Source organism: Belonocnema kinseyi, chromosome 2 (genome assembly GCF_010883055.1).
Source record: "Belonocnema kinseyi isolate 2016_QV_RU_SX_M_011 chromosome 2, B_treatae_v1, whole genome shotgun sequence".
In the NCBI taxonomy this organism is placed as follows: Eukaryota; Metazoa; Arthropoda; class Insecta; order Hymenoptera; family Cynipidae; genus Belonocnema; species Belonocnema kinseyi.
Genome location: NC_046658.1, coordinates 82,234,684 through 82,248,246, shown reverse-complemented (window position 1 = coordinate 82,248,246; position 13,563 = coordinate 82,234,684). Strand labels below are relative to the sequence as shown.

At 30.8% G+C, this 13,563-nt stretch overlaps 1 protein-coding gene across 1 annotated transcript in view; it reads right to left on the bottom strand.

Moving 5' to 3' along the window:
- Window positions 1–1,174: 1,174 nt before the first annotated feature.
- LOC117182746 overlaps window positions 1,175–13,563 on the bottom strand; it is a 27,510-nt gene continuing 15,121 nt past the window's right edge. The window contains exons 2-6 of the mRNA XM_033375851.1: window positions 10,464–10,574; window positions 2,787–2,917; window positions 1,624–1,862; window positions 1,390–1,500; window positions 1,175–1,313 (exon numbers count right to left, since the gene is read on the bottom strand). Of these exons, the coding sequence (XP_033231742.1) occupies window positions 1,175–1,313; window positions 1,390–1,500; window positions 1,624–1,862; window positions 2,787–2,917; window positions 10,464–10,574 (731 nt within the window). The remainder of the gene's footprint in view (window positions 1,314–1,389; window positions 1,501–1,623; window positions 1,863–2,786; window positions 2,918–10,463; window positions 10,575–13,563) is intronic.

The following is a 13,563-nucleotide window of genomic DNA, read 5'->3' as shown; positions in this document are numbered from 1 at the left end:
GCGGCCGGCTGCGGCTACTGCGCCGAACGCGGCTTGACGTGGTAATTATATTTACCATCCTTAGAATTTCTATAATTTCAATTTTTGAATATAGTTTTAAATGTGAACTTTTAAATTAGTTACATTTTAGTGACTTTGAAGATAAGATTTTGTTGCTTCAAAATCAAGTAGGCGGAAGATGAAAGTCGAAACTAAATTCTACTGATTTTAAATTAAGATTACTCTTTTTATTTTACTTTTATGTTAAACAAAAAAAATATAGGTGTTTTTCTTTAGAAACCTTTAGGTTAAAAAATTGATATTTCAACAGTATTTGTCAAAATAAGCATTCAGTCATATTAATGCAAATTACATAAAATCAGTCAAATTTATATTTGTCTTTAGAGAAAATAACAAACACAGATATTATTTATTTTATTTATATTTTTTAGATCTAATAATTCAAGCAATCATTACGCTCGCTTTAAAAATTCTTTAAACATTAATATGTAAAAATTTATAAATTTGGGTTTTCAAATTTTTCATGTTTTTAATATTGGAAAAAAGAAAACCAAGGTTGTGAACGTGCACTGGGTCCATATGCTACTACTTGATAATTGCTCAGCAATAATATGTTGATTATTCAAACAGTTTGTCTCTTATTTAAATGGCCTTTAATTTATGGTAATTCTTTTGAATGAGATTATTGATTAATAAATCTTATTGATAATTAGAAATAAAAAGTTCTTGCAGATATAAAAAACTTGATTTATTTTGTGGCAAAAAACAGTATATATATATATCATATCCTTGAAGGGTGTTAAATAATAACACATAAGAGTCTGAATCACGAAATCGAACTTGTTCAGGAGAGACAAAAAAATTACACTCAAAAATCAGATTATCAATTTAAAAGAAAAACGAAAAGCTTTTTGAGAGATATCGAAGAGCTAGATTTAGTTCTGGGCTAATGAACTCATTTTCTTAAACGCATGCACGGAATTTTCGCTTTTCAAGACTTTTATAGTTTGCAGGAAGTGACTAATTTCGAAACAAAGCTTAAAAGCAGTTATAAAAACACTTTTTGCAGCTGCTTTTTAACTCAATAAACAATATTTAACAAAATATGGCTTTTAGGCTATTATGGTAAGACACCCTTCTATCTCTTAATTTTTAATTATTTTATTAAGAGAATTTAATCATAACCGTTTCCGTTGTAATTTAAGAAGAAATTTAGCAGAGAAAAGGGGCAAGGATATGTTAAGTCACAATCTTCCTTCATTTGATGCGCCAAATCATAATCGTCCATACTTTTTTTCGATTTGATTGGATTACTGAAACAAAAAAATTTTCTTTTTGGAATAGATTGTTCAACTTATGAAGGTAATTACAAAAAGTTTAAAGCCTTACCTAAGAATTACTCGCAAGAGGTCTTCGATCAGTGATTCACCGGAAGGATTTAGAAGTGTTTTAGCCTCGCAAATTGTTCTCAAAATGCAAGTTTTGCCTGGTAGGTCATAGCTGATAAACAAAAAAGATTTTTTGTATTATTTTACGAGAGAGACTTGGAACGAAGTCTTTAATTTTCTTCATCGCAGCGGCATTCAATAAAATTATGAATGTTAGGTTTTCAAATTTACTTACTTTTCCAAAGCCAATTCAAGAGTAGAGTATAATTCTCTGCGATGCCGACGGTTATTCCAATTTGATGTTCGATAATACGGTTTCCTCATAGGATATTTTAGCTTTAGTTTCGGTTGCTGCTTTAGTTTCGGCTTTGGTTTATCAGCTGCACTTTGTATTGGCCAAACAACATCGAATTCGTGGAGTTGATTCCAAGTAAATCCTTTTATTGGAATAGTTTTCAATGCCGATAAAGTCATCTAATAAATAATGTGCAATCACATATAACTAGATTATAATTAATAATCTGCAATTGTTTGCAAATTATACATTTCGTTTAAATCTAATATATCACATCCTCAGTATGAAGTTAGTTCGTAATGGTGCTTTAGTTTTCCCAACAACCACATTTTGTATAATGTGTATCAGCATTCGGTAATTTGTTTATAACATTTTTTATAAAAATTAAGAGCAAATTACATGTATTTTGTTGGAGTTCAAAATTTGATTTACAAGATGAATATTTCTGTTTGTCTTCACAAGAAAGTTTCGTATTCAATTTGACGTTTCAATTCATAGCCTTTAAAATTTAAAGTTCACACATTTCAAACCGTAAAAATAAAAAATTTTAATTTCTAAAAATCACTAATACCTGCATATTTTTGAAAAGGCTTTCCAATTGTTCAAGCCTATTTTTAGTGCTTGGTTGGAAGTTGAACTACTTTACTTAATTACTTCCGCCTTTGTATTTCATGGCTGCTGGGACAAAACCAGATATTAAAATAAATGTTGCATTTTACTGGAAGCCATTTATCATTGGAATTCAATTAAATTGTATAAAAGTTGATGCAGGTATTTTAATATTCATTTTAATTTATTATCACTAATCATATTTGGTGGGAATTTCATTTTAAAGATATATATTATTTTTAATTTAATAATTACTTAAGCAAAAAATACGCAGGTTACAAGCACAGGTAGCACGGTTTTTGGTTAGTTTTTTTTTATATTTATCAATTATATAAAGTTAAAAATTAGTTTTTCTAATCTTCCTTCTGAATAAAAGGAATTTAATTATTTATATTTTGATCATTTTTGAATAAAATAATAATACAACTGCATACTAGATCGTCATGGATAAAAAATAATATGAATACCAACAATATAATTAATCATAAACTAACCACAAATGCACTTCCTTTTGGAAAGACCAACGCTCTTTTGCTTCTCCTATGAATATGCTCTGATTTTGAACGAAACTGATTTAACTCTGTCTCATTTTGACACACTTCGTACTGTAAACTGAAACTAAAAACTGCAAAAAGTATATAACTTTTGAAAATAGTTGCCATATTAATACTGAAGGTTTTTCTTTGGTGATTTGAAGACGTTCCGAAATAAATTGAACTTATCGTTTTCAAAAACCAGAAACATGGCATTTCATAACGGAATCATGTTTGTGACAGCGCGGGAGCAAACTTTAGTGTTTAAGGTACCAGTTATCAAGTTACTGTGGTACCTTGTCACATGTAATGAAATGTTAGACGCGTTGTATATCTTTCATTAGGTGGACTGACGAACGTGAAAGGTGAAATTTAATTCCATAACGGAAAAAAGTTATTATGAGAAATAAGTTATCCGGTTTAAAAAAGTATAACTAATAATAATTTTTGTGTTATTTTTTGGTATAATTTATATAATAGTAAAATGAACAGATACGAAATTTCATAAGAAAAATGTAAGCATTGTTAAACATACTTTTTCAATTAAATGCATATTCCAAGGAATTTTTAAAAGCAAAAATAGCTGAGCGTTATGAATCTTTTCCAGAAATGAAAAATGCATAAACAGGTAAACGCATATATATAACACCGCCGAATATAACTCTTCTGAGAATTAACGCCGCGTCGAAGGTACGATCAAAATGAGCTGCGGCGAGTGTGCGGTGATCACTCAGGTGTGAACAAACAAAAGTGTTTTCATCTTAAGCAGCACTCTATTGAGTTTGTTCAGAAAAACCGCCAGCCCTAAAATCGGTACAGTCTCCGAGTTTCACTGCAATTAAATTACAGATCTTCTAACTCCAAAAAAAATTATTTTGATGTCAAACATTAATAGTTTCTATGAAGTTCTTTTCAAAACTTTTAGTAAAAACAAAAATGCTCTGCTTTCTCTGTTGTAAATTCCTTTAATTAAATACTTTTTGGAAATGTTAAAGGCTTAATTGATAAATAAAAGTAAATATCATGTGTAAAATGTCATGTTTATTTAAATTTGTCTAGAATAAATTAATTTTACCGGGTAAAAATATCACGTAAAATTTGGACTTAAACTTAACAAACTGTTATAACGTATAACCCGATAACTCATAAGTGCCACGTGTCTATCTCTAAATACTACCTGGAAATTTAAGCAACTATAATTAATTATAACCAAATATGTTGTCCTGAGATTCTTATGAATCTAAAATGTTTTTCCTGAGATTTTTAAGATGCCCAGGTTTTTCGATGAAGAATTAATTTAATTTAATCTATATTTTGGTTAAGTTTATGTTTTTTATTTCTGCGATTTTCTGTTTTTGGAAAAATTGGTACTATAATGAATATAAATAATCTATAATAATTTCATCTTAACTCTCTTAAGCTTTCTGATTAGGTAAATATACTTTAGTTCTTGTATCATTCGACGATTCTTCATTTGCTTCTTAATACGTTAAATCAACTAGTTACACACTGATATTTGTAAAATATATTTTTTTATCGATAATGTATTTACCTCGCGCTACGCTCTCGATCTTTGTGCATAGACTTTTTAAAACTAAAGGTGAAAGCATCGACAACAGTAATTTGGTGATTGTGAATTCTCTTTTGTTAAGGCTCCTTTGGTTTTCAGCGACAGGAATGCGTTTTTCGGTAGATTATGTCCATTCTGTGATAGTAGCGACAGCAGTTTTATATCATAATAAAGCACGTGAGGCTGCTAAGCCAATGCCTCTTGATAATTCAATTTTTAATATACATTGGGATGTCATTTTGAATTCAGGTGTACATATTCGCGGAGATGTAGAGCCAGATGAGGATCAGACATGCGTACTTCTTCTACATTATTTTGAAAGGTGAACACCAATTTCATATTATATAAGTTCGCCTATTATTTCCAATTTACATCTAATTTTAGGTTCAGCCTACTGCAATGACGGAGACCTAATATTTAACCTTAAACCCTCAAACCGAATATGCATTTCTGAGAAAGAATTTTTGTTGACTGCATTTTTCAGAATCAAGAATAGTAAATACATATGTTAAGAGCATTATTAAATTGTGAAACTTGCGTTGAGATGCATATAATAATAATTTTACTGACTGTTTACCATTTTCTATTATTTTATCATATGAGTTTGGAATGAAAAGTGAAAAAAATGTTCTGCCATCTTGAATTAATCACATTCTAAAAACGATAACGTAACACCATATAATATAGAATAAAATAATAAGTTCATCATTTCTAATTTCGATGGAAATGAACTTATAAACAAAAAAACAGCGAAATATAAGAAGAAGAAAAAATTATAGTAATATTGTCAAGAGTTAGAAGAGAGAAACACCATTGCATACTGCACAGCCATCGTACTTCGATCTATGAAAAAGAAATGAAAAACAAGAATTGTACCTTATTAACAATAGCAACTCTAATTTTTTATTACAGAGTTTAATTCGAACGAAAATTTTCTGACAAATTAAAAAAATTTCTCTTGCTTTCAGAGATAATGTTCAAAGATTTAAACATTATTTCAATCGTGCACCTGTAATTTGAGGTACAAATTCTTAGGTCATAATAAAATTATCACAGATGCAGATTCAAATAATGTTCAAAACATTGAACATTATTTCATCACACCATTGCACACTGCACACCAACCGTATTTAAATCTATGAAAAAATGAAATATACAAAAAACACTTTTGGAAGCAGAAAATCAATTATTTTCTACTTGCTTACGCAAAATTGTAATTTTTAATTCCTGCTCAATTAGAGTATTTTTTAGAACCTCCTTCTCCAGTTCAGCTTTTTCCTCAGCTTCTCTTTTTAATACGTTGATGTACTCTTATTTTGCTTGAATTAGGGCTTTAACCTCTTCAGAGCGTTTTCTAAATCTTTGGTTGCTCGTCTTCTTTATTTTTCGCCCAAGCACAATCTTGTCCAAGCGAACCTGCTCCTTTTTTGCAGCAGTAGCTGCTAATGCTTGCCTCTGCGTGTTGTTGGAGTCTGAAGAAGTTCCTCCTTGAATATTTGCATTAGAACAAATCTGCAACGCAGGATTTTCCTTGGTCTTCAGAATTGCTGCATTCCAGTGGGACCACTCCTCCTAATCGAGGATGTTCAGTGCCTGAAAGAAGTTCATATGATTATAAAAATACTTATACAATATTATATTAGGGTGGTCCAAAAATGCATTAAAAATTTTTTCACGCTAGAGTGCAAGACACCCCCTAAAACGTTTCTATTTTCGGAGAAAGAAAATCCTTAATATATATATACATATATATATATATTTTTTTTTTCGAAATCCATAGATTAAGACGTTTCACCGGACACTTCAAAATCACATTTAATTAATATGGGGATATTTCAAATTTTCGAAAAATTCAACACATGTTCCAAGGTTTCATCGCAACATGTCAAACTTTTTAGTGATTGAAGAGATGTATCTGCGAAATAAAACCGTACTAGTAACTCTAATTTCCAACCCACTCTTACCCTCCCTGCAGCACCCCAAATATGACCCAAAAAATAAAAAAACTACATTTTCACGTTCTATTGTTACTTTTTAGCAATTTTCGTCGTCTTTTTCATACAAATAATTACTAATGGACAATCTGAACATTATTAATTATTTAAACAATTATTAACTTCCAACAAACGTAAAAAATAATCATATTTTCTGATTTAAATGAAATATTTTCTCATTTTTTGGAGTAGTATATTTTTCTAAAAACATTATGTGAATGTTCGAATAATTATTTATGTCTATTTTTAAAACTTCTAAAAATTAAACCAGCGATTTCACGTTTTTGAAATTGGTGTCCAATGGTACTTTTTGTTGTATAATTACATAATTTTGATACATCTTTTCTAATGTTAAACACTATTATATTTGTTTAAACAATTTTTATTTGCTCCAGCAGTTATTTTGCGATAACTAAAAAATTAAATAAAACACATAAAATTAACTACGATTCTTAAAATACTTTTGGAAAAGTAATTATTTACAAAAATTATATTTGTGTAAAGTAATACAAAATGGTTCATGTAACCTTTCTGTACACTACACAATCAGAAACATAATTGAATGTGTTCTATTTTATTTAATTTTTTTAGTTATCGAAAAAAAATTGCTTCAGTAAATAAATATTGCTTAAGCAAATAGAAATTTATTAAAAGTTAAAAGAAATGTATCAAAATTATGTAATTATTCAGGAAAACGTCGCATAGGACACTAATTTGAAAAGAAATTTGAGATCTCCAGCTCAATTTTTAGAAATTTTGGTAAGAAACAATAAATATTTGTTTAAATAATTACATAATATTTTCAGAAAAATGTACTACTTGAAACAATGACTAACAATTACATTTCAATCAGAAAATACAATTATTCTTCACATTTTTTGGGAATAAATAATTTTTAAAATAATTTACATTTGTTTAAAAAATCATGGAAATATTCAAATTGTCCGTTAGTAATTATTTGTATGAAAAAATGAGGGAAATTGGTAAAAAGTACAAATGTAGTTTTTTTGTTTTTTCCGTCATATTTGGGGTGCTGCCGGCAGAGTGAGGATGGGTTAGAAATAAATGTTATTAGTATGGTTTTATTTCGTAGACACTCCTCTTCAATCCCTAAAAATTTCGGCATGTTTCGATGAAACCCTGGAACATAAGTTCAATTTCTCGAAAATTTCCAATTTTTCCATTTTAATATAATGGAAGTTTGAAGTGCCCGATCGCACGTGTTAGTATTCGAATTTCGAAGAAAAAAATTACGGATTCTCTTTCTCTAGAAATAGAAATTTTGGACCACTCTAATATTATATAAGGGGCCATCCATATAACACGTGGACAATTTTTCACCACTTTTTGACCCCCCTCCCCCATCGTGGAAGGCCGTAGCATTTAGAGAAACGCCCCCCCCCCGCACTTTGTCCACGTGGACATATTTGATGAAAATATAGACATTATTAGTCTTCAAAATGTCCGGGGAGCTCGCGACAATTCCATAGACGTCCTTGTAGTACTCACTAAAATTTCATATTCTTTTGTTTTCATAGTCAATAGTTCGAAATTCGTTGACTGGCTAACAGCTGTTGGTGCATTTTGCAACAATTTATCGCTAAACCATCGAAAGTTCGAGTGAAAAAACGTCATTCTAGTACTCTTCAAACCCACGGGGAAAGATTCTTCCGATGCTAAAAACTAACGAGAAGTTTGAATGGCTGCTCCTGAGTGGTGCCGTAGTTTACTGGCAGGCTGTCAAACATGCCAAAAATTCGAGTGAAGAAATGTTATCTTAGTACTGTTGAAACCCTTTGGGAATGATTGTTTGGATGCTAAGAACTAACAAAAAATTTGACTGTCAGCTTCTCGGCGATGCCAAAGCTGACTGGAAGACTGTCAAACATGCCAAAAATTCAAGTGAAAAAACGTCATCTTAGTACACTTGAAACCCATTGTTGCGAGCTGTGAATTTACTTAAAAAGTTAGTTTTTTTTGTAGTTTCTTTTTTTATATACATATTAGTTTTAGAGAAGTATCCTATAGATGAAAATTTTAGTTAATTAAAGGACAAAACTTTCATTTGGTTGCTGATTAAGATGTCAGTCAATTTGGAACTAATCAGGGGAGCTGCCAGTCAAATTCTTCGTTAGTTATTTGCACCAAAACAATCATCCTCAGTGGGTTTAAAAATTACTGAAATAACGTTTTTTCACTACAATTTTCGACATGCTAGACAGTCTTCCAGTCAAATTTGGCACCACTGAGGAACAGCCAATCCATTATGATCTTACTTTTTAGCACCTAAAAAATCATCCCCAATACGTTTCAAAAGTACTAAAATGACTGTTCTAATTATCATCCAGTCATTTTTATATGTTTGACAGTCTGTCAGTCAACTTTAGCACCACCGAGAAGCTGCCAGTCAAATTTTTTGTTAGTTTTCAACATTCAAACAATCATTCCCAATGGGTTTCAAGAGTAATAAAATGACGTTTCTTCTATAGGATTTTTGGCATGTTTGACAGCCTGCCAGTCAACATTGGCACCACTCAGGGGCTGTCAGTCAAACTCCTTGTTAGTTGTTTGCACCGAAACAATCATTCCATATGGGCTTCAAGAGAACTAAAATAAAGCTTCTAATTGTCATCCTGTCATTTTTTATATGTTTGATAGCCTGCTAGTCAAGTTTGACACCATTCAGAAGCTGCCAGTCAAAATTTGTGTTAGTTCTTTGCACCTAAAAATCTACCCCAATGGGTGTCAAGAGTATTAAAATGACGTTTCTGCAGTCGAATTTTTGACATGTTTGTCAGGCTGCCAGCCAACCTTGGCACCACTGAGGAGCTGCCAGTCAAACTTCTTGTCAGTTTTTAGCATTCAAACAATCATTCCACGTGGGTTTGAAGAGTAATAAAATGACGCTTTTTTACTCGAATATTTGACGTGTTTGACAGTTTGCCAGTCAACTTTGGCAACACCGAGAAGTTGTCAGTGAAACTTCTTAGTTCTTAGCATTCAAACAATTATCCTCCATGGGTTTCAAGAGTACTAAAATTATATTTTTTCACTCGCATTTTTGACCAGTTTAACGATAAATTGTTGCAAAATGCACTAACAGCTGTTAATCAACCAATTTCGAACTGTTGACTATGAAAACAAAAGAATCTGAAATTTTAGTGAGTGCTAAAATGACGTCCATAGAATTTTCGCGAGCTCCCGAACCATAAGAAGTCCCAAAAGGAGCGATGAATTAGCTAAAAAAATTCGGATTAGCTTATGAACGTGAGCTTAAACATTATTTTAATTTCAAAGGAAAAGTCGTGAAAAAATTATAATAAAAATAAAAAGCATATTGTGGGCGAGCGCAATATAAAAGTTCGAGTATACCTTATCTCATTTCAGTATATTTTCCACAGATTTAGAGAAATGAGTGGATTCTAGTGATCCACGTGGATTCTAGCCCGACCCCCCGGGTCCCCCTCGTTGTCAAGCGTGGAATTTTTCCATACTCCCCCTCCCCCCCTAAAATGTCCACATGGTATATAGATGATCTCTAATACAATATCGGTCAATATAGTCGAATTTTCCCTATCCCTGAAAAATTACTCGAAAAATACCATAAAGTCACTTTTCACTAGGCATTTTCCTATGAAAATTTTAAGTACCAGCAGGCATAATTAAAAATCAAAATTAGAGACTACCTGCCTTTGGATTTTGTTCTTTCTAACATAAAGTAATAAAAATTGGAACAAAAATGAGCACAGGGATTTTGGCCATTTCAATGATTTCTTAAGTCTTACACAACTTTTAAGATGATTAACATTTAACTTTTTGCAAATTGTATACAAAAATTACATCATTATTTTTATAATTTAGTGCGATTTTATACAAATTTATTTAAAAAAATAAAATAAAATATATACCTCAGATTCTTCGATTGTTGGTTTCACAATGGAATTTTCGTCAATTTGAATTTTCTCATAAATTCCTTCAAAGCTTCCCGTCACCTCGTCATTATTTTTTGTCAAAATTTTAAAAAAATTTATATTTAAAATTACTACGAATTTCTAAGAAATGACAATTCAATACCTGATAGTGCGTCGTCGTCGTAAGCATTTTCCATTGGCTCAGCTCTGTTGCCAATTATGTCTTTAACTGGCTTTGCAAGAGGATCTTCTTTTAGATGATTGCTTCCACCACCTGTCGAAAATAGTATAATGATTAATAAGTATAATACTAGCAAATAAATAATTTTACAATTTTACTTTATTGGTTTTAAAAGTTTCTTGACGTAAATTGCTGAAATGATTTCGGGCATTCCGTTTAAGATTGTCCCACAAAACTTTCAATTTGTCGGCGGGACGATGTTCCGGAGAAATTCCCTTCGCGTTGAAATCTTGGGAAATTTTCTCTCAAGCTTGAGCTGTTTGTTTGGTAGTAACAGCGTCTGTCCTTTTATTTTCGACGATATTTTTATATTCTTGAACTATTACGGTAAGCATCTGCTTCTTTAGGTTTGTAAAATTTTCCCGCTTCTTTCCGTTTCTACCCTACCAATATAAATTTTGTGGTTAGAAAGAAACAAATTCGAAAAGGTCCCAAAATCGACACACATACGTAAGTATCTGCACATATTTTATACTTACGTCAGCTAACGTTTCCGCTAGATTAAAAATATATACATTTTCTCACTATACTCACAAAACTTATGTTCTATTTCACCCGATATTTAATTCCTGTTCATTTATTTTAAAACGATGCGGATAAACAAAAACACGTCGCCTCACATCGTTCGTGTGCAATCAAAGTATATTTTTCGCGCAAATACAAGTTTGAAATCAGCTAATCAGAATGACCGTTACACAAGGGATGCGCGAAAAGTTAATCATGATTAAAACGCTTATTAAAAAATAATCATGATTAGTTAATTATGGATTTAACTGCAGTTGGTGGAGTCCGCCCTAAACAAGTCTACCAAAGACCAATCTAATAGATTAATTTTTCAAAAGTTATTAAGTTTACAGGCAGACATACATACTGAATATTTTTACTGATGATAATTCTTAATGTACAAAACTCAGAAAAAATCTCATCAATTGAGTTTTAGTTTGAGTATCCTTCAGAGTAGATTACATTTTTTGAAATGGAAAACACTGTACGGAGAAAAATTAATGTTTAAATGTTGATGTTCAAACGGAAAGATTGTACCGTCTAACTTGCAAATATTCATGCCCGAGATCTACTATCACTTAAAAATTTTAGGCTTAAAAATATTTTTATGTCAAACTGAAACACATTCATATGTTAAAATCATCCGAGTACATACGCATCGCGCATTGGAATTCCGCGAATGTATTTGACAGCTATATATTTTCGATGTTACGAGAATGGAATTTAAAAATTGTGAAACATTTCTAAGGAATCAAAATTAACTATCCATAATTGACATTGGATAACGACTTTTGTCTGTTTACACGAGGGAACAATGATCTTAAGTTTGAGGATATATTGACTCCAACATATTTGACGAAATGTTTATAAACTGAAAATAAAATTTGAGTTTAATTAATGTAAAATACATATGATTTTAAATGCCGATAACAAACAATTCTTTGCTCGCTTACTTACTCCGTCTATATTTTTATTCTGAATTAAAAATATTCAACAAAACCTCAACTTAACTGAGTTTATCATGTGATCGACATTTCATACATAAACATACGTGTAATATTCTGATTTTTTGAGTTAAACATTATAGATGTTACAGAGTAACATCTCACTTTTTAATACATACAAATACTAAATTTGAGCATCTAGATCATCTAAATGTTAAGCTTAAACATCCATTTTTCTCCGTGTCAGAAAATTTTTTTATAGGAATACATAAAAGCACATCATAATTACATTGCTGCACAATTAATCGAAGGTTTTCTCGATTCAACGAAGAATTTGTTTGATCGACGTAATTGCTTTATGTTATCAACCAAATTTTTCGTAGATTTTACCAAAAATTTTATTTAAATTGGCTAAAAGTTGTCTGCAATTTGATAAAAATTGGTTTTAACCATCAAAAAAAATTTTCTGAGACGGATTTTAAGAGATTTGGAAATATTTCAAGGTCACGGGATTTCGGCAGATTTTAAGGATTTTTCGTGTTCCCGATATGTTTTTAGGATCTTTTAAGAATACAAGGAGATTTTAATGGAATGTATTATTGATTTCCAGGGATTTAAAGAGAGTTCATAAGATTTCAAAAGTTTTGCAAAGATTTTTGCGGATTTAAATGGACCTTAGGATATATAAAGAGGTTTCGATGATTTCACGGAATTTCAAAGGATTTTAAGGGATTAAAAAACATTAAAAATAACATCCATGGATTTAGAAGGATTTCAAAAGATTTAACGGAATTTAAAAGGATTCCGATTACTATTAATGATTTTTAGGTATTTCGAGGAATTTTAATAGCTTCTAAAAATGTTAATGTATTTTAAGGGATTTCCAGAGATTCGGAAAGATGAACATATTTTAAATATTTCAATGAGTTTTAAAGTGATTTCAAAAATTTTAAGGGATCTCGTAAGATTTCAAAATATTTTATGCAATTTTAAAAATTTTGAATCACTTTAGGATATTTTAAGGGCTTTCCATGGATTTAAAACATTTTAAGGATATTTCTATGATTTTAAGGGATCGCGTCAATTTGTGAAGGGATTATAATGGAATTTTAAATATTTCCCGAGTAAAAATGCTTCGACATGAGTTCGACTTGGTTATGTCTTGAGCTCGTCTCCAAGCCATTGATGTCTGGCTGCGTCTCAACACTGATTCGAGACATAGTCCTTCGGCTTACTTTTATGGCCGCGACAGGTAAAACGGCGTTTACTTGTTTTAAGTCGAGCCTTGTCTTGTATGAGACGACTTTTACTTGACTCAAGACGAGCCTTGTCTGGGCTGAGATTATCGAACCTTTTTTTGTCTCATAAATTAAATTAAAATTGGTGAATAAAAAATTTGTGATCATTAAATTGGTTAATTTTTATTTAAAAATTCAGAATCGGTGACTCTAAACGAGTATAACTCTTAAAAATTTTCTTTACAAAAATAAAAATTGTAACTTTCTAGAAGGATCTCCTGAGCCATTAGAAATACGTGAAAACAAAAAACATTTTCGGTATCATCGTCATACAAG